The sequence below is a fragment of the Vicugna pacos genome, chromosome 10, assembly GCF_048564905.1.
Source record: "Vicugna pacos chromosome 10, VicPac4, whole genome shotgun sequence".
Classification (NCBI taxonomy): domain Eukaryota; kingdom Metazoa; phylum Chordata; class Mammalia; order Artiodactyla; family Camelidae; genus Vicugna; species Vicugna pacos.
The window spans coordinates 73,112,519-73,135,069 of NC_132996.1; the positions used below are offsets into that span (position 1 = coordinate 73,112,519).

At 60.0% G+C, this 22,551-nt stretch overlaps 1 protein-coding gene across 4 annotated transcripts in view; it reads left to right on the forward strand.

Annotated features, from left to right (window-relative positions):
• The first annotated feature begins 1,251 nt into the window (after nt 1-1,251).
• Nucleotides 1,252-22,551, forward strand: part of CARS1 (cysteinyl-tRNA synthetase 1) — a 36,611-nt gene continuing 15,311 nt past the window's right edge. The window contains exons 1-9 of one of the 4 annotated variants that reach the window (XM_072970527.1): nt 1,252-1,386; nt 7,798-8,043; nt 13,362-13,453; nt 14,508-14,596; nt 15,137-15,233; nt 15,717-15,815; nt 16,684-16,833; nt 21,236-21,376; nt 21,598-21,686. In XM_072970527.1, coding sequence (XP_072826628.1) covers nt 1,362-1,386; nt 7,798-8,043; nt 13,362-13,453; nt 14,508-14,596; nt 15,137-15,233; nt 15,717-15,815; nt 16,684-16,833; nt 21,236-21,376; nt 21,598-21,686 — 1,028 coding nt within the window. In that variant the 5' untranslated portion in view covers nt 1,252-1,361. The remainder of the gene's footprint in view (nt 1,387-7,797; nt 8,044-13,361; nt 13,454-14,507; nt 14,597-15,136; nt 15,234-15,716; nt 15,816-16,683; nt 16,834-21,235; nt 21,377-21,597; nt 21,687-22,551) is intronic. The other 3 variants (XM_072970529.1, XM_072970530.1, XM_072970528.1) reach the window with 3 other exon arrangements.

A 22,551-nucleotide genomic window follows, 5' to 3' on the forward strand; every position in this document is an offset into this window, starting at 1 on the left:
AATTCTCTGGAGAAATACCTTAAGCTTTTCAAAGTATTAATGCCAAAGATACTCTTTTGCCAAAAGATTGTACAATACAGCAATACACGGTTTTATAACTTTTCCTTTCCTGATAGAATTTCTATCCTAAATGGCATTTCTTCCCATTCCCTGTGAGTGCAGAACCTTGAGTGCGATGTCCCTGGGAGGTGGTGTCTTGCACAGAATAAAGCATGGGTCACAACAATGTACTGTGGGGTGAGGGGCTCTGAAACGGAGATTTAAGGCCTGAGAAGCCTCTACTCCTTCTGGTTTGTGGTGTCTCCAGGGTCTCCATCCATGGTTGAGCTCAGAATGTGAGCCCTACACTGCCCCCTCTTTCCTACCCAACATCAACAGTCCTGGAAACACAAATCAGCTGCCTACTTTCACCCAGCACATCTTCAACTTCAAGTTCATCATTGAAGTAAATGCCACAGCCACTAGTCAGCCTCCCTCAGTCCAGAAACTGGGGTGTCATCTCCAGCCCCACAGCTCCCTTATCCCCCCATATCCCAGCACCTGCTGCCTCCCGTGTTTAAAGCAGAAATCCAGCCATGCCCACCCCTGTCTAAACTCTCCTGTGGATCTCTGCCATTCTTTCTTTTGGTGGGGAAGGTATTAGGTTTATTTATTTATAGGTAGGTACTGGAGATTGAACCCAGGACCTTTTGCATGTTAAGCATGTGCTCTACCACTGAGCTATACCCTCCCCACCCACCATTTCTGACTTTGTTTACAAGATGCTTCCAGGAGAGCCAGCCCTCGCCCGTGCCCCAAGCCCCATCCCTCATCAGGGCTGTTCCAGCATGTCCCGTGGTCATGCTGAATTTCTCAGTGGCGTGCTCTCTGTTGGGTTAATTTGCAGGACAGTCCCCTCCGCACAGAATGCACTTCCCACCCATCCCCAGTCCCCTCTCTGAGCCTCTGTCCTACTGGTCCTCCCTCCTGGACGCTGGGAGGCTGGAGCTGGTGGCCACAGCACTTGGTGCAGTGCTAACTTCAACACCCAGGCATGAGATGATCGGCATTTCAGGCCTGTCTCCCCGCGGTGAGGCTGCGACCTCCACCCGGAGCCCCGTGCCCGGGCTGGACCCAGGCCTGGTCCCGGTTCCGTACACAGAACGCTGGCCCCTGCGATGCTCCTAAGCCCGGGAAGCAGCGCAGTAAGAACCACAACTCCCAGCATGCCCCGGGCCGGCGGCGTCCCGAGCCCGCAGCGGTTGCCTAGCGACCGGGCGTGCCCCGGAAGGCGGGCCGGGCGCGAGGCGGGACTTCCGGGACAATGGTTGCATCAGATTCTGGGAAGCTGTCGCCGCGGTCGCCGGTGCGGGATTCCAACGATGGCAGGTTCCTCCGCGGAGCAGGGTGAGTGCGCGCGGCGGGGCGGGCGGGGGCGGCCCCGGGCCTGAGGGGCGCGGGTCCCCGGAGCGGAGAGGCGACCCGGATCTGAGGGGAGCCAGGTCCCCGAGGGGGCGGGTAGCGGGACGGGCAGAGGGCGAGGCATGCGCGCGACCCCCAGGTCCCTTCGGCCGGGCTCCGCTCCTCCATCCCCGCGGGGACCCGGCCCGACCCGCCTCTGCCGAGGCCACCCGCTCCTCAGCCTCAGCCCCCTCCTTGGGTTGTGCCCTGGTTGTCTTGCGCCCCAACCCCGGGAGGTGGCCCTGCGTTTCCCGCGCCGGTCCCTGGTCCAGACCTCGCCCCGTCCCGCGCCCCAGAGTCGGGACAGCCACAGCCCGAGGGTTGTTTTGGGTTGCTCCCAGCCCGGGCAGCACCCTGGGTGGGCGGAGGGCGCTTGAGGTTGGCATTTAGGAAAATGGGGCCGAGGAAGCGGCGGTACGCGCACACACATGAAAGGCTTGGGGTTTTACGAAGGCTTTCATCTGCGGCCGCGAACAGTAGCCATTGGGAGCTGCCTGTTCAGAGCGTTATTGCCCCACTTTATTACCGCCTGGGAGTTTCCGGGAGCAGCTCTGGCTCTGACCACCCGGGTCACTCATGTCACCAGCCGGTAGACAAGCCGCCCACAGGCAGACTCCAAGGAGTCTTTCCTCACCCTCCCTCAAGCAAGGTTTTAGATGCCAGACAGACCGGTGGTTGTCCCGAGATTCTTAATTCTGGAGCAAACTTTGTGCAGGAAGAACTCTCAGTGTACGGCTTTCATTCTCCTGGCTGTGCCCTGTGGGCTGCACAGGCTTCCTTGGCACCCGCTGGTCCCCCGTGCTACTGGGGTTCCAGACGGGGAGCTCTGACTGCCTGGGTAACCCAGTGACGTAGGAGCCCCCTGATGACAGGGCTGCTGTCACACACTGGTACCTACCTGCCAGGCACCCCCACATTCCACCTGACAGGTGTGCCTGGATTGCAGCACCGACTCCGGGCCCCCCACCCCCACCACGGAACCAGGCCCTCAGAAGTCCACCCAGACTCCGGTGAAATAGCAGTGTGGTTGACAGCCCACTGGGGTCTCAGATCTGCCCCTTCCTTCCCTCCGGCGGGGTAGCATGCCCCAGCTCAGAGGGTGTCGTGGGGGTTCGAGGGGTCGGGAGGGATAGAGGATTTAGGATAGGGATGGAATAGGCACTGTGTCAGTCTTGAAAGTGGAGCCTTTGGGGTTTTTTTCTTTTTCTTGCTTCCTTTTTTTTTTTTTTATGAAAGTGTGTTTTGTGTTCATTTGTGGACATAGATGACATCTTAGGTTTTTATGTTTTGGATTTTTAAAGTGCTTCAGAGCTTGAGGTTTTCAGAGCCTGGGAAGAATTGGCCTATTTTTGGAGCTTGGTATGTGGATTAGGATGCACCCCTCAGGATGTCTGGGCAGCCGACAGATTTTCCTGGTCCTCAAATTTAGGAGGACATCTCCTAGCCTGCACTCTGCACTAGGGCATAGCCCGCCTGCTCTGGCTTCACTGCTGCTGCTCCCTCCCCCTACCCCAATACACACTGTCCCTAGGGCTCCCCCAAAGGCCAGAACCTGTGGCCATCCTGAGGAAACAGGAGGTACAGTGAAGTGGTAAAGCTGTCACAGAACCATTCTGGATATTCCTGGTTTCCAGTTGCTGAATGCTTTTTACTCTCAAGTTTGGATTCCTGGAAAGTGAGCACTTTCCCAGACTTTCCAAGGAGGCCCTCATGAAGAAAGTCCTTTTCACTTCACATTATCTTCCTTAAGTTGATTCAGAACACCTGTTTGGTCCCCTGCGCTGCCAGTGGGGCTACAGCTTCTTTGGAGCTTGAAGTCATGTGACCTGTTTCAAGTTTGGGTTGTCTTAGAGAGACTAGTGTGGAGTCTGGGGACCCCAGGGTGGATGGAGTTCATCTCAGAGGCCTTCCCCTGCAGCTTGGGGCTCTCTGCAGTGGGCGCATGTTAGGTCAGACTTGTGGTTTCATTTTTCATAGAGTCTAATTCCAAAGTCCTTCGTGATAATCATATAGCTGGCATTTTTCTCAGCATGAGTCTGTGCCAGGCTCTGGTCTAAATACATCTGCGAGGGCCTGTAATCCTCAAAGCAACCCTTTGTGGTCGATACTGCCCTTATCTTCCTGTCCAGGCAAGAATCCTGAGATTCAGAGAAGTTAAGTGATTTGTCCAAGGTCACACAGCTAGCCAGAGCCTGTGTGGCTGCAGAAGGGACCTAGACTATACTGTGCTGCTTCTGATAACTGGTCAGAGTGACACTAAGCACCCCAGTTCCAGAGCGGGTCCAGGCAGACCAGAGGGTGGAGCTGATACTTACTGTGTCTCCCACAGAAAAATGAAATGGACCTATTTATAGACCACAGATACTGGCTCATGTATGAACTCAGGTTCCCCGGTATTGACTTTAAGAGTTGTGAGAGATTGTGCCCTCGGGGTGGAGGTTACAGTGTTTCCAGTGTCCCTGAGAAGATCTGTCACATTCTGTTTATTCAGTAAATGGGCTTCAGCATCAGCTCTGCCAGGTCCTGGAGGGACAGCGGTGGGGTGTCTCAGCCTCCCCGGACTTTCCATCCAGCGGGGACGGGGTGGGTGGTGCACAGAACCCAGAGCCTCTGAGGGTGGCTGGGCCGTTCCTCTCTGGGTCATTTCCCACCTCACGTGCTGCTGGTAGGCTGCTTCCAGGGAGGTGGTTCAGAGGCCGGGCCCCTCCCCTCTGTGGCTCCATCATCGGCCAAGTCCTCCTGTGCCAGCTGTCTGTCACTCTGGCAGGATGGAGGGCAGGGACACATGTGGGCAGCTCTCTGGGCATCAGTCTGCTGGCCATGCTCAGTCCCAGAGCCTGGAGATGGAGGGCATGGGTCTTGGGAGCCCCCTGCATCCTGCTCCTGAGGAAGGGCCCGGCCACGGAGTGGGGTGGGAGTCTCCCAAGAGGGGCTGGAAGCTGAGCCCAGAGCAAGAGCAGGAGTGGGGCTCCTAGCACAGAGCACTGCGTGCCCTGAGACCTGAGGGCCAGAGCCTGCTGCCTTGCTTTCCAGCAAGTTCCAATGAGGCCAGAGGGCGGCAGGGCTGGGAATGGGCCATGGGGAGGGGTCTGCAAGGGCTCTGAGTGCCTTGTTGGAATTTGGGTTTTGGAAGGTTATCTGCCCCCTCCCCCCATGTGGACTGAGGCAGGGACACCAGGAACACCCAAGACAGTGGTGACCTGGGCAGTGGCAGCGGGGACAGGAGAGGCTGGCGGCTTGGGAGGACCAGGCTCTCGCTGCTGGGTTTGCCCTGAGGAGTGAGAATCAGAGGTGGCCAGCTTCAGACCCGGCGGGGAAGGTGGCCCTGCTGTTCCCTGGAATTGTACCCGTGTTTGGGAGTGAGACGTGATGCTGGGGAACAGCCCATGGCCAAGTAGCAGCTGGACTTCAGGGCTGGCACACAGGAGAGAGGTGGGGGCTGGAGAGCGCTGAGGGGACTTTGGCTGGTGGGAGGGGCCCCTCGGTTCCTGGAGTGGGTGGCATTGGCGCCAGGTGTCAGAGAGCAGGGGTGCACGTGGCCAGGAAGCAAGGGAGGGGTGCAGACCCCCGCTGAGCCCAGGGTGGTCTTTGGAATGGAAACAGACCCAGCCTGGGAGCTTGGTAGACAGGCGGACCTGCAGTGACGGGGTCTGCACGCTGAGGTCTGCGAGCCCTGGTGCAGGGCATGGGCCCATGGGGAGCTGGCCACTTTCAGGTTCCAATTACAAAGGTCTCAGCTGGGCCTGAACATGTGCTTCCAGGAGCGCCCCATGCTGCCCTTGCCATGGAGCACCCCTGAGCTGGAGCACACCTGAGCCGGTAGCATGAGGGCAGCATGAGCTGACTGGATGGGGAGGAGGAGGCGGAAGGGAGGAGGTAGGCGGAGAGCAGGTGTCAGTGCTGACGGGAAGGGGCTGGGGAGGTGTTGGCTGGTGGACTCACATCTCGACTGCGGCTCCCTTGGTGTGACTTTGGCTCCTTATCTGCCTGGTTATCACCTGGTTCCTGCATTTGTGTAGTTTGTAAACTTGTCATAAGGACTTTGGCTTTCTAAACTGTGGTATTGGTGCATGTGTTCCGCAGGCAGAATGTGTGTCTCCTGCGGTGTGTTTCTGAGTGGAAACACAGGTGGCCTGGCTGTGACCATGCACTGGAGTTTTCTGTCTGCATGTGGGTGCATGAGGCTCCGTGTTGAGGGGTCCCCTGTCCCAGAGCCTCTCACCTCTGGGCATCACAGGCTGACGGGCAGACCGCGGTCTGGCCCACACCCACAGCACTTGAGAGCTGACCTGCGTTTAATCTATGTCCTCAACATCCACTTGCATGCAGCTGCTGCCTTGACCCCGGGGACACTGTCCACCTCCGCCCCGCAGCCTGGGAGCCCGTCCCCTGACTGGGCACCGCCCCTCCTGCCCCCGACTGGGCATTTTAACTGTGCCTGATCCCTGGGTAACCTCCTCCAGGGCAACGATGATGATGATAATACTAACAACACAGCAGTGGTTGTAATGATGATGATGACAAGCGGATGGCACTGGCTGTGAGCCCAGCGTGTGGCACACAGTTGGCAAGTGCGATGTCCCTGATGGCCACATCTTTACTGTCTCCTTCCCTGGCTCAGAGGGGATCCAGGGACACGGCCTTCCTGAAGATGACCATGTTGTGTGCGTGTTTTCCCCACGAGGGGAGGAGCCCGAGCGGGTCTCGGCGCCGGCAGGGAGCCGCCAGCAGTGAGGGGTGCAGACCCCGCTGCCCCCAAAGCCCCCTGAACTACTCCATTAGCGCCTGAAAGCCGCGCTGTTGCTGGGAAGTTTGACACCTCTTTCTCATACAAATAACACGCTTGTTGTGCAACATGTGAGCAGAAGAAAAAGGAGGGAGCCCCCCACCCCCTCCCCCGTGAGCGCGTCACCCCGGAGGGTCACGAGCAGGGCCTGGTGAGTCCCCGGGCTCTCCCTGTTGCCGAGAGGGCATCCTGAGCGAGGGCGGTCTGCGCGTCCAGGTGCTGTTCTCGGGGTGAGGGCAGGGGGCGTGGAAGTCCACGCGGCTTCTCAGAGCAGGGCCGTCACCTCTGCCTGGTCCCCCTGCCTCCCGCCCGCTCGGTCCGGGCACAGGTGGCTGCACCAGAGATGCCTGAGACGGGTGGTGGGGATTCGGGGGTCCCTGTCAGGAGAACCGCTTCCCGAGGGCAGTCTGAGAGCCCCTCCCGGGACGTGGCCCACCCCTCAGCTCTGCCCACACCTCTGGCAGGTCCCTGATGACCTTCCGTGAACTTCGTTTCCTCCCTCAAGAGAAAGGAGGTGGCTTCCCGGGTCTTGACAGTGGCAAGGCTGCTGGGACCACGCAGGGATGCACACATTCCCCGGAAGGAAGCTGCTGCCAAGGAGCCTGTGTAGAGTTAGGTTTTCCCGGTGCCTGGGGCCCCCTTGGCAGCCGCTGCCTCCTCTGGGGATTTCACTTCGCGGGAAGAGACCGTCCTGTTAGTTTCCACTGAAGCCGTGAGGCAGGGGCCCGAGGTGAACCCCTCAAAGGAGAGCAGGGCGCCCAGGCCCGCCTGGCCTCCTTCACTGTCTCAGAGGGGATCCAAGGACCCGTGTTTCCTGATGATTCCATGGCAGGGGAGGGGCCTCAGGTCCCTGAGATAGACAGTGACAGTTGTCCTCGGTAACTGCTCCCGGAAAGGAGGCGGGGCCTGGGCCAGGTGTGGGCGGAATGTTGGGTCTCCAGGCAGGGGGCTGAGGGGCTGTGGTCCTCCTCAGAGCTCAGCCTTGGCTGCTTGCAGCCAGGCTGGTGCCGGGTGTGGACGGAGGTGGACGGAGCGTTCTGCAGTTCCCCCGCCCCGCCCCCGTCTCCCACCTGGGGACTGGTCAGCTCCAGCCTCCTGGCTCCGGGAGGGAGGCAGACCAGTGCTCAGGGGGCAGGTGTGTTCCTCCTTAACTGAGGTGAAAACCACCAAACATAAAATTGACCATTTTCTTTTTCCTTTTTTAACTGGAGGTACTGGGGATTGAACCCAGGACCTCATGCATGCTAAGCACATGCTCTACCCCTGAGCTCTACCCTCCTCCTCCAAATGAACCATTTTAAAGTGAGCATTTTGGTGGCAGTTGGTGCAGTGACAATATTGTGCAGTCGCCATCTCTGTCGAGTTCCGAACTGTTTTCATCGCCCTACCCCGGAGCCCCATAGGCAGTTGCTCCCTGCCCCCCACAGCCCTGGGCACCCACTGGTCTGCGTTCTTAGTTGAGTTGCCTGTTCTGGACATTTCCGTCCGAGAAAGGTGACCCTGGTCCCCGTGTCATTCTGGACTACCCCAGGCCTCCGTCCACACTGACCCACGTGCCTCTGTCTTTGCAGCTCCCGACTACAGGTCCATCCTGAGCATTAGTGACGAGGCAGCCAGGGTGCGGGCCCTGAACGAGCATCTCAGCACGCGCAGCTATGTCCGGGGGTACTGCCTGTCCCAGGCGGACCTGGACGCCTTCAGGCAGCTCTCGGCCCCCCCCGCCGACGCACAGCTCTTCCACGTGGCTCGGTGGTTCAGGCACATACAGGCGATCCTGGGCCCCCACGCCACAGGCCAGCCCTGTGGGCTTCAAGCAAGTGAGTAGCAGAACTGCTCCCCACAGTGGCCCTCCACGGTCAGGGCCCCCTCCACGGTCAGGGCCCCCTCCACGGTCAGGGTCCCCTCCACGGTCAGGGCCCCCTCCACGGTCAGGGCCCCCTCCACGGTCAGGGTCCCCTCCACGGTCAGGGCCCCCTCCACGGTCAGGGCCCCCTCCACGGTCAGGGTCCCCTCCACGGTCAGGGTCCCCTCCACGGTCAGGGCCCCCTCCACGGTCAGGGTCCCCTCCACGGTCAGGGTCCCCTCCACGGGCAGGGCCCCCTCCACGGTCAGGGCCCCCTCCACTGTCAGGGCCCCCTCCACTGTCAGGGCCCCCTCCACGGTCAGGGCCCCCTCCACGGTCAGGGCCCCCTCCACTGTTAGGGCCCTCTCCACGGTCAGAGTCCCCTCCACGGTCAGGGCCCCCTCCACGGTCAGGGCCCTCTCCACGGGCAGGGTCCCCTCCACGGTCAGGGCCCTCTCCACGGTCAGGGCCCCCTCCACGGGCAGGGCCCTCTCCACGGTCAGAGTCCCCTCCACGGGCAGGGCCCCCTCCACGGTCAGAGTCCCCTCCACGGGCAGGGTCCCCTCCACGGTCAGGGCCCTCTCCACGGTCAGGGCCCCCTCCACGGTCAGGGCCCTCTCCACGGTCAGAGTCCCCTCCACGGGCAGGGCCCCCTCCACGGTCAGGGCCCTCTCCACGGTCAGGGTCCCCTCCACGGTCAGGGCCCCCTCCACGGTCAGGGCCCCCTCCACGGTCAGGGCCCCCTCCACGGTCAGGGCCCCCTCCACGGTCAGAGTCCCCTCCACGGTCAGGGCCCCCTCCACGGTCAGAGTCCCCTCCACGGTCAGGGCCCTCTCCACGGTCAGGGCCTCCTCCACTGTCAGGGCCCTCTCCACGGTCAGGGTCCCCTCCACGGGCAGGGTCCCCTCCACGGTCAGGGTCCCCTCCACGGTCAGGGCCCCCTCCACGGTCAGAGTCCCCTCCACGGTCAGGGCCCCCTCCACTGTCAGGGCCCCCTCCACGGGCAGGGTCCCCTCCACGGTCAGGGCCCCCTCCACTGTCAGGGCCCCCTCCACGGTCAGGGTCCCCTCCACGGGCAGAGTCCCCTCCACGGGCAGAGTCCCCTCCACGGGCAGGGCCCCCTCCACGGTCAGGGCCCCCTCCACGGTCAGGGCCCCCTCCACGGTCAGAGTCCCCTCCACGGTCAGGGCCCCCTCCACGGTCAGAGTCCCCTCCACGGTCAGGGCCCTCTCCACGGTCAGGGCCTCCTCCATCAGGGCCCCATAGGTGCATGGCCTGGTGGGCAGCAGTGCCCCGGAGGAGCCCATGGGGCTGGCTCCTGTCCGGCATGTGAGCACGCAGCCTGGTGGGCCGGCCAGCGTCTCCTGAGTGGAGGTTAGGATGAGACCCAGAGAAGCTGGCTGGGTTGGTGGCGGGTGCAGAGCCGCCAGGGGTGTTCGCTGCACAGAGAACTGGCCTTGGTGTTCAGCTCATTCCGTTTGTGACCTGAATTTGCTCTGCTTCTTTTTCTTTTTCTTTCCCTCAGATGGTAGGGTGTGTGTCCACCAGATTTAGAATTGTTGAGTCCTAAAGCAGTCCTCATTAACATGAACTTTTTGGAAACCAGAAAGAGGGTGTTTCTGGGCTTTGAGAGAAGAGCAGTCATGTGCGCCTGTGGCGGCCTGGCCCTGGCTACTTTGGGGGTACCTCTCAAAGTCCCCGGGCTCAGTGCCTGGGTGGTCTCTCTTTGACAGGTCGAGGTGCTTCTCCCATAATTGCTGATGCCCTCGAGCAGCTGGGTTTCCTCTTGGGGGGGCTTCGAGCCTGCGCCCCCTTCAGCCAGAGGCCACCACATGCCATCTCAGTGGTCCCTGCTGGCCGGGCAGCCTTCGGGGGCCTTTTTCAGATTCTTTCAGCCAGACATTTCAGCGCCTGTGTCTGCTGCGGCAGGGTGGGGGTGGGGGGACACTGGTTTTCTGGATCACCTGCAGCAGACGCCCCTTTCCTGTCATTGGGTGGGAGTCTTGCTGTGCAGGAGGTCCCCTCCCTGTGCGTGCAGGCAGTGACCCAGTTGACGTCGGTGGTGCCCGGTGCCTTCTCTCTGAAGGGCTCAGGTGTCAGATTGTCCCCCCAGGTCCCACCTCTCAAGGCATGGCCTCCGGGGGCGGGGATCGGGGGAGTCAGGGTTCTGAGCCTCGGCAGTGGGCTGTCTGGTGCTCCGAGCAGGGCACTGGTGGGGAGAACGAAGCAGGCACACGTGGTCGGCAGCACCAGGAGGTAAACGGGTCTCTGGCCAACCCCCAGCGTGCCCTGCGGGTGGGTGTGGCTGCTCGAGGCCCGGGGGAAAGGCAGGCTCCCAGGACGACACAGATGGGGTACCCACCTCCTTCACTTCCACGTCCCCTCCCCACCTACGCACCTGGGAGGCCAGCAGGGACCCTGCGTGGCAGGTGTGAGGTCGATCAGCCTGCGAGTGGAGGCCAGACCCCTCTGCGTCCGTGTCCTCAGTGACGTCCCTGGGATGACGTCCGAGCATCTGCCTCCTGGCATCACTGCCCCATCTCAGATGTCTCTCGAGTCTGTCCCGGGCAGGAATGCCCCCTCTTCCAGCCCCTCGGTCCCCAGCACCCCACTTGCCTTCCTTCCATGTCCTGCTCCTGCTTCCAAGTCCCCTCGACTGCTGGGCACCCCCTCAGCACCGGGGTGCCCGTGAGCAGCTCTTCGCCATCCTCTCTGCCGTCCCTCGGTCTGTGCCCCTGTGCCTCTCGTGCCTCCGCGTCTGCCCATGGCCAGGGCCCTTGGCAGCTCAGGGAGGCCTCTCAGATGCAGAAAGCGGGACCACAGCTCTGCCTGAGGCCCCACCCCTCTGCTCCTATCCCACCCCCTCTCCATCTTGTCGACCTGCAGGGAGGGTCCACTCCGCTCAGGGCCTCCAGCCTCGCCGTGTCTGTGCGAGTGCCCCGGCCCAGAGCGAACGGGGCTCAGTCCAGTTGGCTCCTGCTTCCCGGGGCTCCCTCTGCTACCGGCCCCATCCCCCTACTGGTACCCCAAGGGAGGAACTTAAGGGCCTGGTCTTCACTGAGGAAGACGCGTGGGTCTGTCAGAGCTGGGCGGGTCTTTAGGGCTGTGAACCTTTGTGCTGCTTCTGCCCTGAGGCCAAGGTGGGCACAGCGCCCCGGGGGACACCAGCTGGTGTGTCTCCTTCCGTCTCTTCCTGGAGCCTCGTTCCCAAGGCGTCTCTGAGCCTCATGTTCTGGTTTTGTTGCTGCGGGTCAGGGATTGGTTTCGCCCCAGGGACTGCCTGCCCTGGATGGGGCCGGGGCTGGACGGGGTATGCTGGGTGAACGGAGGCGTGTCAGTGTTTCAGACAGAAACCAGGATGGCGGACAGGCACGGTTGGTCTGCGGGAGGCTCAGGGAGACAGTCAGTGCCCAGGGCACCGGGGCAGTTGGCAGTGGAAGGGGACTCTGGTGACAGTTCCTTCTCATCAAACCGAGGGTCGCTGGGTAACATGTCCGGGTCTCCCCTTCGGCAGATGGGAATCGTGTGTGCTGACTTCCTTGGACTCTCCCGGCTGTGTGGCGGGAGCTGCCCTCTGGGAGCTGGAAAGACCTAGTGGGACCTGTTGTCCAGGACAGTGTCCCCTGGCCAGGTCCCTGGCTGCACCCTCAGCCGTGTCCTGTCGCCACCGTCTCCTCAGATGAGCCTTCAGTCCTGTGAACCCCACGCCCCTCCGGTTTAAGGCCAGCCCCATGGTTGTCAGGGTCACGTCCGCGTGTGGGCAGCGCCCACCCTTGTCCCCAGTCATCCCAGGGGGGCAGCTCGGTCCCTGTGTCGGGAGCTGCAGCATCTAACTGAGGGGAGGCGTGGATGGAGTCGTAGCAGGGCGGAGCGAGCCAGCGCATCATGGACCAGCAGTGTCCTTCAGGACTGTTTGTTGCATTGACAGTGAACCTGCAAGGCTACCTGACCTCAGGGAGCACTTCACCTCTGCGGGGACTTGGGCTTTGCCCCCTCTGGTCTGTGGCCACTGGGGAGTTTGCGGGCACCTACCAGAGTCAGGGGCTCCTGTGTAGCTGTCTGTCTCCCTCCCCATCTGCCGCTCCTCCGCCCACCTGCACGCTCATGCCTGTAAATGCACACGCACACGCACACGCAGCCGCCTTCCCCGCCTTCCCTGGTCAGTTACATGCGTCCTCTAGGGAGTGCATGGCCAGGCCCAAGGCTGATTCCTCAGTGACTCCTCAGGGCAAGCAGTGGGCAGCCACCCGCTGGCCACGCTCAAGGTGGGTTCGGGGTGGGGGGCCCTGTGCTGGGTCTCATGAGGGCAGACACAGAGGTGGGGCAGGGATGGGAAGTGCTGAGAGCGTCCACCTGCACCTGCAGCTGTGCAGGCGGAGTGCAGGCAAAGCTGGCTCTGGGTGAGGATGGGGAGGACAGCTCGGTTCCAGGTGTAGCAGCAGTGCCAGACGAGGCTGGTCCGTCACCGGATGCCCTCGGGTGTGAAGACTCACCTTGGTAATTAGCTCCTTCAGGCTCTCAGGGAGCAGACTGTGGAAGGACTGCCCTTCATCTGGCTGGAAGTGTGGGCTGGGCCCCCAGAGCAGCAGGGGCAGCCCCAAGACTCGAGGGAGGGATGGGGGTTGGGAGGGGAGACTGGCGGCAGGAGGAAGGGAGAGCAGGGGCCCCGGATGAACGTGACTGGAGGAGGCCCGGCTCTGTGAGCCCCGAGCATAGCATGGGGAACACCTCAGGCTATTTCTAAAGGCCTTCAAGAACCGATGTGGAGCCATGAGGTTCTGGGTCAGAGCCACGTTCGGGAGCCACCTGCATGTTGCAGAGGGCAAGGAGGGACCAGAATCGAGTTGGGGGCTGGCTACTCGCTGACGAATGCTGGGCTGGGGCTGCAGGTGCTTCTGACTGACTGTCTGCAGCCATGAGCTAGCAGCTCTTTCTGTGCTAACCTGGCTTCTGTGTCTGGAGATGGCCCGTGTCCCACGTCCCGTGAACCCTCCACAGAGGGCCGTCTTCCTGGGGAGGGTGTGAGCCCCGAGTTAGGGACTGCGTTTCAGTCAGCTGTGTCCGGCACCGTGTGCCCGGGGCCAGCAGAGGGTGGGGGCTGGGGTGGACGTGGTGGGCCTCCTCATGCCCTGTGGGGTTCGGGGTGGTGGGATGGGCAGGGCAGGACAGAGAAGCAGTTGCGTTTGACACGGCGGCACTGGTGGAGAACCGCATGGTTTCTGGGAGCGCAGTCCTTCTGTCGTGGAAGCGAAGTGGCTGGTGCGCTGTGACCAGCTGTGCTCTCTTCGGCAGGTAAAGGCCGGCGGGCACAGCCCCAGTGGTCCCCTCCAGCCAGGTCCGAGCCATGCCAGCTCCGCCTGTACAACAGCCTCACCCGGAGGAAGGTAAGGGGGGCTTAGGTGGCAGGGCGGAGCCGGCGCTGTAGGAGCCCATGTGCCCAACCCAGCACAAACGGCGGTCCGCTCACTGGCTCAGGCCGGAGTCCGTAATTCTGGTTTGCTGACCCTCAGCCAGTCAGCAAGTGTCCCCCGTGTGGCTGGGGCAGAGCTGTGCCCTGGAACTAGGCACACCCGGCACACCCCACACGAGTGAGCACACCGGCTGGGCCGGGGCCCTGCCCGCCGCACGCGCTCGCAGCCCTCCACAGCCAGGCCAGGGATGGCGTGCTCTCGGAGGGGACACGTGGTGGCGGCGAATGTCCCAGGCAAACCGAGCAGGGCGGCAGGCGCAGGACTGGTTGCTGTTGGGAGCCCAGCAGGTGTCGGGGAGGAGGCAGAGCCGGCTCCTCCCTGAGCGGGGCTCACTTGGTGGGGCCAGTGGCTTGAGGGGTTTTGAAAAGGGCTCCAGCCACGAGCTGACTGGGGGTCCATCAGCGAGCACACTAAGCAGGCAGGAGACAGGACCCCCCTCGTGGGCCTGGTTGGCGACAGCGGCCCCGGAACTGGGCTGAGACTGGTGGACCACCTGAGGACAGCTGCGCGCTGGCCGGTCCTGGCCGCGAGGCGGCTCCTCCCGGGGTGCGGACCGTCCTCTGTGACAGCAGCACGCCTCTGGAATCGCTTCTGGGAGGAATGCAGTCAGTCTCAGCGCTCAGCCCTGGGGGTGCCTGGTAAACTGTAGCTGATCTTGTGAAAGAGGGAGGACTCCAGCAAACACAGAAGCATCTGCTTCCTTGACCACCAGCCTCCAGACAGGAGTAGAGCCCTGGGGAGGGAGAGGCCTGGCCACCCGGGCTCCTCGGTGCGTGGGACTCGCCTCAGGAGCGTCCTTGGGCTCCCCTCCCCCACCCCAGACAAACACGGCTTTCCTCAGGAAGACTCAGCCGTCCTTGTTGAGCGTGCAAACCACAGAAGCCCGCGTGCCCGTGTCACGGCTGCGCGGACCCCGCAGGTGCCTCCTGCGTTTCTGGTGACGGTCCCTCCTTCATTTCTAACAAAGGACGTGTTTGTTCCTCAAGATGGGAAGAGGGTGACGTGGTACTGCTGCGGGCCGACCGTCTACGACGCCTCTCACATGGGACACGCCAGGTAGGGCCCGCCCTCACCCAGCACCTGGCTCTGCTCGGGGACCTGAGGCCTGAAACGACAAGCAGTGCCACACGTTCCTTCTCTGGTTTTTAGGATTAAAAATTTGAGAGCAGTGGGGAGGGTGTAGCTCCTCGGTAGGGTGACTGTTTAGCCTGCGCGGGGTCCTGGGTTCAGTCCCAGTAAATAAATGGACAAACCTGATTACCTCCTCCCTCCAAATAAACCCCAGAAAAGAAAAGAAAACTGCATTCCGTGAGTACTCCACACTCGCTGTGGCAACATTAAGAAATCCTGATAACCAGAAAGTCCCCCTCCTGGGCTCTGGCCAGACACTTGTCGCCAGGAGCCTGAAGGCCACCCCGTCCTGCGGCTCTGGTGGGAGAGCCGAGTGCTGGTTCCCTGACAGTCACGGGTGGGGGCCGTGGGCGAGTAGCTGGCCGTCGGGGGTGTCACGGCACCCTTTCCTCTGTGCGTAACTGCGAGGCTGAGGCCATGTGCGTGGTGTGCCCTTTGGAAAGGTTTGTCTTTTCATCGCTGTAGGTCCTACATCTCCTTTGACATCTTGAGAAGAGTGCTGAGGGACTACTTCAAATTTGACGTCTTTTATTGCATGAACATCACAGACGTCGATGACAAGGTAAAGGGGGTTTTCAGGATGAAAGGTTAAGTGCCGGGGGCGCACGAGGGGGAAGTGACGTCGGGGAAGTGAGTGAAGTGCGCAGGCCCAGCTCGGGCTGTGCCCTCGTGCACGTTGAATCCAGTCTGTGAATCACGTCCGTCTGCGGGTGATGTTGTCGCGTACTCGGCTCTTTCAGTGCTGCTAGAACCCTGCAGGCTCAGGGACCAAGTTCAATAAATGTTATAACACGCGGTGCCTGGGAGGGAAGACCTGGGCAGCGCGCCATCGTGTGCGTGGCGTACAGCTGGGCCGGCCGGTCTCCCAGCATCGGGAAGGTCGTCAGGACAGTCTCAGCTCTGGGAGGCGTGGAGCTTGGGCACCGCCTGGCGCGTGGGGGACGTGGCCCGGCTGGCATCTGCGGCCACCCCTCACTCCAAGTCACTGCCGCGCAGGGACGAAGCAGGTGCTGAGCTGACCCCCATCTCCCTTCTCTGCCCCCAGATCATCAAGAGGGCCCGGCAGAACCACCTGTTTGAGCGGTACCGGCAGAAGCCACCCCAGGCGGCACAGCTCCTGGAGGACGTGCGCACCGCCCTGAAGGTGGGCCCACCCGCTCCGCGTCCCCAGGCCAGGCCTTTGGCCACTCGCACAGCTCGGGTTGGCAGCGGCTGTCCTCAGCGGGCTTCACAAGTGGGCGCCACTGTAGCCGGCCCCACCAAGGTCACCGAGGTCTCAGTCGCAGTGCTGCCCTGGCCCGCGGGCAGGGCGCAGTGTGGGTGACTGTCCCTGCTACAGGGGAGGGTGCAGGACTGGTCCTGGAGCCGGTGAGATGAGCATCCAGTCGTCCACCTGGAGGTCACAGCCCAACCACGTATGCTTGACTGAGACGCAGAAGCTGTGCCAAGCCCCTTAAGTCGGTGGTGCTGGGCATTTTCAGGATTATTTGAAGACACTGGTTCTCCCCAGTTCAGTGTTTTCATTATGGCTAAACGGTGTCACAGCTTGTTGCGTTGCATAGTGGGATGGGAAGAAGGCCTTTTGTTTTAGTAATTACAGTGATAATTACTGTTGTGCTTGTGAAGTTTTCTCTCTGGAAGCAAAACTCGGGCTAAAATGAGAGCTTAGCAGTCTTCTAGGCCAGCGAGGGAAGGCCCCCGGGCGGTGGCGCCTTCGTGGTGGAGGCAAGTCCCTGAGTCCCGGGTGACACTGTGTGTCCCGAGTGCGGCCTTAGGAGCTCTGCTGTCACCCCCGGTTCACATCGAGACCCGGAGGCCACGCAGCACCACGCAGGCCAGGCTGTGGGGTCACTCAGCCACTTGGGAAGAGCAGGGCGCCCCCCGTGCAGACTCGGACCCCTGTGTCCCCACGGGCGGGGGCAAAAGTGGCCTCGGGCGTGTGGAGTCGGCCTTGGGCCTAGGGTGCCACTGGGTAGGAGGTGGCTAACGGTGACCTCTCCCTGTGGTGGCAGCCCTTCTCTGTAAAACTGAGCGAGACCACGGACCCCGACAAGAAGCAGATGCTGGAGCGCCTGGAGCGCGCGGTGGCACTAGCCGCTGCGCCGCTGGAGGAGGCTGTGGGGCGCAGCCTGGCTGGGGAGGAGCTGGACGGCCCCGCGCAGGTGAGGCTTGGAGCGGCCCAGGGCCCGGGTTGGAGCCTGTCATGGCAGCAGCCACCCCTGCCCCTCCCCCTTCCCTTGGAGAAATCGGGCGGGGGGCCTGGGGGGAGCCGGCTTCTCAGAGTGACCCCCAGAGTGTCCAGAGGACTCTCCTGACTGCTCAGCGGCAGCCCCGGGGAAGCAGAGCGAGAGGCACAGGTGGGATGGGCTGTGGGGTTCATGGTTTCCCCGCTGAACCTGAGCTTCCCCCGGCCGACCTCCGTCTCTGTGAAAAGGCCTCCGTGGACACTTGGGAGGGCACGGGGTGCCCGAGGGTGCCCAGGCCTGAGCCGCCTGGAGGGACGGGTCCCACGGTCCTTCTCTGTTGCACCGGCGCCCCCTGCTGGTCACTTACAGAACCTGCAAGAGGGTGGAAGCTGCAGGGAGCCGGTCCCTGGCCAGCCCCCTCTGCTCTGCCCTCGCAGGGCCCGGCTCGTGCTGAGCTCTCTGAGGAGGAGTCGGGGGCAACAGGGTCTTGGGGAAGACGGCTTCTGCGCAGGGTGTGCCTCTGAGGGGGGCCACACGTGGCAGCTGTCCTTACTTGAGTGGACGCCTTGGGCCCCGCTGTTTGCTTCTCCCGGGCGCTGGGCTTCCACGTTACCAACAGGGCTGCTGTGAGGTTTCTTTCCCAGGTGTTCCACTGACATCCTGTTCATTAAAATTGTAAAGCATAGTTACCTCCAAAACCTCCAACATTCTCTTCCAAAGATTCTGAAGTTGTGCAGTTCCCATCGACATCTCCGACCCCCCGACAGTGGGCTTTTGTAAGTGGTGCGAGGAGGGACCCAGCCCCCTCCCCCCAAGTACAGGAAGGCCCCCTTTCCTCGGGGTCTGCGGTGGACCCTGGCACGTGGCCTCTGGTCTTGTTCCGTCGGCCAGGCTGCCTGCCCGCGTGAGCATCACGGCGTCTGCGCGATGCCCGGAGAGGTCGGAGGCCTCGTCTTGTCTTTGTTCTTCAGGTGTGTTTTGAATGTGCCTCCGCTTGTCGGGTCCCATGCAAGGCACTGTTGGGGTTTTAAATTCCGCATGGAAGGATCTTTTCAGAGCTCCGGCTCTGGTCGTGCTGACACTCTTGCTCTCTGTTCTAGCTTCTATTTTATCAATTTTTAAGAAGAGTTTATTTTTTTAGAGCAGTTTCGGGTTCACAGCAAAACCGAGAGGAAGGTACAGAGATCTCCCCACCCTCCATCCCCCTCAGCCTCCCCCAGAGGCTGGCACGTTGGCTGCAGTCAGTGAGCTCCGCTGCACTTCGTTACCGCCCAGAGTCACTGCACATGAGGGTCTTGCTCCGAGAGCTGTGATGAGCAGGTGTGCGTCCCGTGGGCTTGGACGAACGTGTGGCGACATCCCTGCCGTCAGTCTCATGCACAGGTGCTTCGCGGCCCAGAGTCTTCTGTGCTCCGTTCACTCAGCCCTCCTCCCCCAGCCCAGGCAGCCGCGGGTCCTCTTACTGTCTCCGTAGCTTTCCGTTTCCAGAGCATCACAGAGTTGGAGTCACACAGGACGCACCCTCCTCACATTGGCTGCTTCCACTTAGTGATGTGAGCTTAAGCTTCCTCCGTGTCTTTTTGGGGCTTGATAGCTCATTTCGCTTTAGCTCTGAAGTCCAGCCCATTGACTGGATGGACCAGTTTGTTTTTCCATGCACTTACTGAAGGGCACCTTGGTGGCTTCCAAGTTTTGGTAATTACACATAAAGTTTCTGTACACATCCACATGCAGGTTTTCAGGTGGACATAAACTTGCAGCTCTTTTGGGTAAATGCCAAGGAGCGTGACTGCTGGGTCACGTGGGAAGAGTATGTGTAGTTTTTTAAGGAACTGCCACACCCTCCCAAAGTGGCTGCACTTTGCATCCAAACCAGTGACAGGTGAGCACTGCCGCTGCCCCGGAGCCTCGGCAGCCCTCAGTGCTGGCCGCTCTGATGGTGTGTGTGGTCTCGTGTCAATTTGCATTTCCCTGATGACCTACCACGGGGAGCAGCTTTTGACTTTTATTTGCCATTGATACGTCTTCTTTGGTCGGGTGTCTGTTGATATCTCCGGACCATTTTTTTAATCAGGTGGTTTTCTTATTGTTGGGTTTCAGTGGTTCCTTGTGTATTTGGGGCAGCACTCACTCACCAGATGTGTCTTTTGCGAGTGTTTTCTCCCAGTCTGTGGCTGCTCTTCTCACTCTCTTGACAGTGTCTTTCCCAGAGCAGAAATTTTTAATTGTAATGAATCTGGCTTATCGATTCTTTCTCTCATGGGTCCCACGTTCGGTATTGCTGGGACGAAGTCATTGCCAGACCCTGGGTCGTCTAGGCTTTTTCCTGTGTCATCTTCTAGGAGGGTTACAGTTGGGTTTTGGTTTTGGTTTTTGGCTTCTTTTTGCTTCTTGAGGAGGGAGGTAATTTGGCTGGTTGGCTGGTTGGTTGGTTCATTTGTTTGTTGAGGACGAACTGGGGACTGAACCCAGGACCGCGTGCGTGCCGCGCGTGCGCTCTGCCATGCTCCCCTCCTTGGTGCTGCACTGTGCTCCGAAGCCTGTGCTCCCTGAGTCAGTTCTTTTGGGCTGCGTCAGGTCGAGCACAGCTTGTTGAAAAGAGTTATTTTGCTCCACTCTGTTGCCTTGCAGTTGACGGTACCTGAGCCTGTTTCTGGGCTCTGCTCTGTTCCGCTGATCTGCTGGCTTGTCCTGTGCCCAGCACCGCAGTGTCCTGGTGGCTGTAGCTTTATGGTACGTCTTGAGGTCAGGCAGCGTCGTCCTCCGGCTCCGGTCTTCTCCTTCAGTACTGTGTGGGCTTCTCTGGCTCTTTTCCCTCTCCTTATAAAACTTAGGGTCAGTCTGTTAGTATCCACAAAATAACTTGATAGGACGTGGGTTAGGATTAAACTGAACGTACAGGTCAAGGCGGGAAGAACCGGCACCTGACTGCTGAGTCTCCTTCCCACAGACGTGGGGTCTGTCCCCGCTCTAGACTCACAGCCCTGTGGTTTTCCTCCTGTGGCGCCCGCACATACTTTGTAAGGCTGACGTGCAAGTGTTTCATTTTATGGGCGCCAGTGTAAATGGGGTTGTGTTTCCTATTTCAAATTCCACTTACTTGTTGGCGTATAATTTTGTCTTCTTTCCCAGTGTTCAGATGGTTCCTGACCTCCAACAGTTTGACTTACAAGATTTTCAGCTGTATTTTATTTTTTTTTTTTTTAAGATTTTCAGCTTTAGAATGGTGAAAAAGCAATAAACATTCAGTAGAAGCCGTACTCCAAACTCTTCTTCTGGGCCAGCAGTGTGCAGGCCTGGACTCTCCGGGGATGCCGGGCACCAACAGTGAACCGGAGCTCGCGGTCAGTGCCTCGATCACCAGAGTAGACACCTGCTACACTTAGTTACTCGGGACCCAGACAAGCGTTTTGTTTTATACTCTCAGTACAATACTCGTGCGTTACATGAGATGCTGAGCACATAATTATAAAACAGGGTTCGTGTCAGATGATTTTTCCCAGCCGTGGGCTGGTGTATTCTGAGCACGTTTTAGGTAGGCCGGGCTAAACGGTGATGGTTGGTGTGTTAGGTGTTTTAAATGCATTTTCAGCTTAATGATACTTTCAGCTTGTGATGGGTTTGCAATCCTGTTGTGGTCTGTCTCTTCTTTCCCCCTTCTCTTGCCTTATCGCATTAGCAAGGACTTCCAGGATGATGCTGGAAAGGGGCGGTCAGAGGGGACATCCCCGTGTTCACCTGATCTTAGTGAGAAAGCTTCAGGTTCCTCACTGTTCAGTCTGATGTCAGCTGTGGGCTTTCTGTAGCTTTGTTTTAGAAGTCCCCCTCTCTTCCTGCTTCACTGAGACCTTTTATTCTGAACGCTGTCGCGTTTTGTCAGATGCTTTTCCTGCATCTATAGATGTGACACGTGGTTTTTCTTTTTCAGTCCGTTGATGTGATGATTTACATTCACTGATTTTGCAAAGTTGAACCAGCCTTTGCATCCTTGTGATAAATTTGACTTGATTGTGGTATGTGATTTTTTTTTTAATGCTTTTGTGGATTCAGTTTGCTAACATTCTGTTACGGATTTCGCATCTATGTTTGGGAGAGATACTGGTCTGTGGTTTTCTTGTAATGTCTCTGTCTGGTTTAGGTGTTAGGGGAAAGCTGTGCTCATAGAACAAGCTAGGAAGAATTCTCTTAGCATCCGTCCTCTGAGAGAGATTGTGGAAAACGGATGTATATTCTTCCTTAAGCGTTTGGTAGAACTCACTCGTGAGTCTACCCGGATCCGGCTGTGACGGCGCATCTGAGCCCCGGGAGGCCTTCGCTGGCGCAGGTCGGCCGCACCAGCTGTCATACTACGTGTGGAAATTGTTTCTTTTTATTTCAGGTGTTGTTGGAAGAAGCAAAGGATCTTCTTTCCGACTGGCTGGATTCCACGCACGGCAGTGAAGTGACTGACAATTCCATCTTCTCCAAGCTGCCCAAGTTCTGGGAGGAGGAATTCCACAGAGACATGGAAGCCCTGAACGTAAGTGCTGCCGCCTATCTTGGCCTTGCTGTCTTGGAACGAGGGCCACGGTGACCGACAGGCCCCGTGGGGTCCAGACCATCTTCATTTTGCAAGTAAATTCGGTTTAAAACGAGAGGCGAGGGGCCCTGGGCTCACAGCGGTGCTTTCTGGTTTTCTGGGCATGTCTCCCTGGGACAGGCATTTCAGAAGGAAGAGTTGGACTTCTCTCGTCCCTCCAGGTCCTCCCTCCTGACGTCCTGACCCGGGTCAGTGAGTATGTGCCGGAGATCGTGAACTTCGTCCAGAAGATCGTGGACAATGGTTACGGGTAAGCGCGAGGCCCTCCTCGGGGCCGCCCAGTGCGCCAGGGAAGGTTCTCCAAGGAGAGCAGCGCTCCTTCTCGGGCCGGGGCCGGGAGCAGGGGAGCTGGTGGTTGTGCTGCTCAGGGTGGCAGAGCCCGGGGGCTCCTGTCGCAAAGCGCTGGAGGCAGCAGCTTGAACCAGAAAAGTGTGTTGGCTCATGGCCTCCACGGCTGAGGGTTGTGAGGGAGGGTCTGTCCAGGCCCCTCTCCTTGGCCGGCAGATGGCGTCCCTGTGCCCACGTACCCTCGCTCCTCCTCTTGTGCTCTGATCTCCTCTTCCTGTAAGGACACCAGCCCTACTGGATTAGGACCCACCCCAGGGGACTCATTTCAACCTGATTCCCTCTGTAAAGACCCTATTTCCCAGAACAGTCAGACTCTGAGGTGGGGGGGTCAGGACTCCGGCATTCAGGGGACACGGTTGAGGCCGTAACCTCATCATACGAGCAGCCCCTCTTCACTGTCCCCTCACAGCAGCCTGTCTCCTCTGTGCCACCTGGTTTTCGGCTTCAAGGTCACTTTGTAAGAGAGCCTCTGGGTTTCCTTGGTGTTGGTTGCCATCCATACAGGTGATCAGCTGTGCACGGGTCACCTGTTTGTTCAGGTCAGGAAGGAAGAGTAGGAGGGCGGTGCTGGCTGCACCCCTTGTCTCCGCAGACCTTCTCATGAGGCTCCAGGCCTTGGCCAGGACCCGGGCACCCCCACGCCCAGGGCCGACCGGCCCCTCTGCTCAGGCTCGTGGCCTGTCGTGGGGACCCCGGTGAGAGGCGTTTCAGGGAGCACCTGGCCAGTGGTCCACCAGGATGCTCCTAGTTAAGACCACACATCAAAG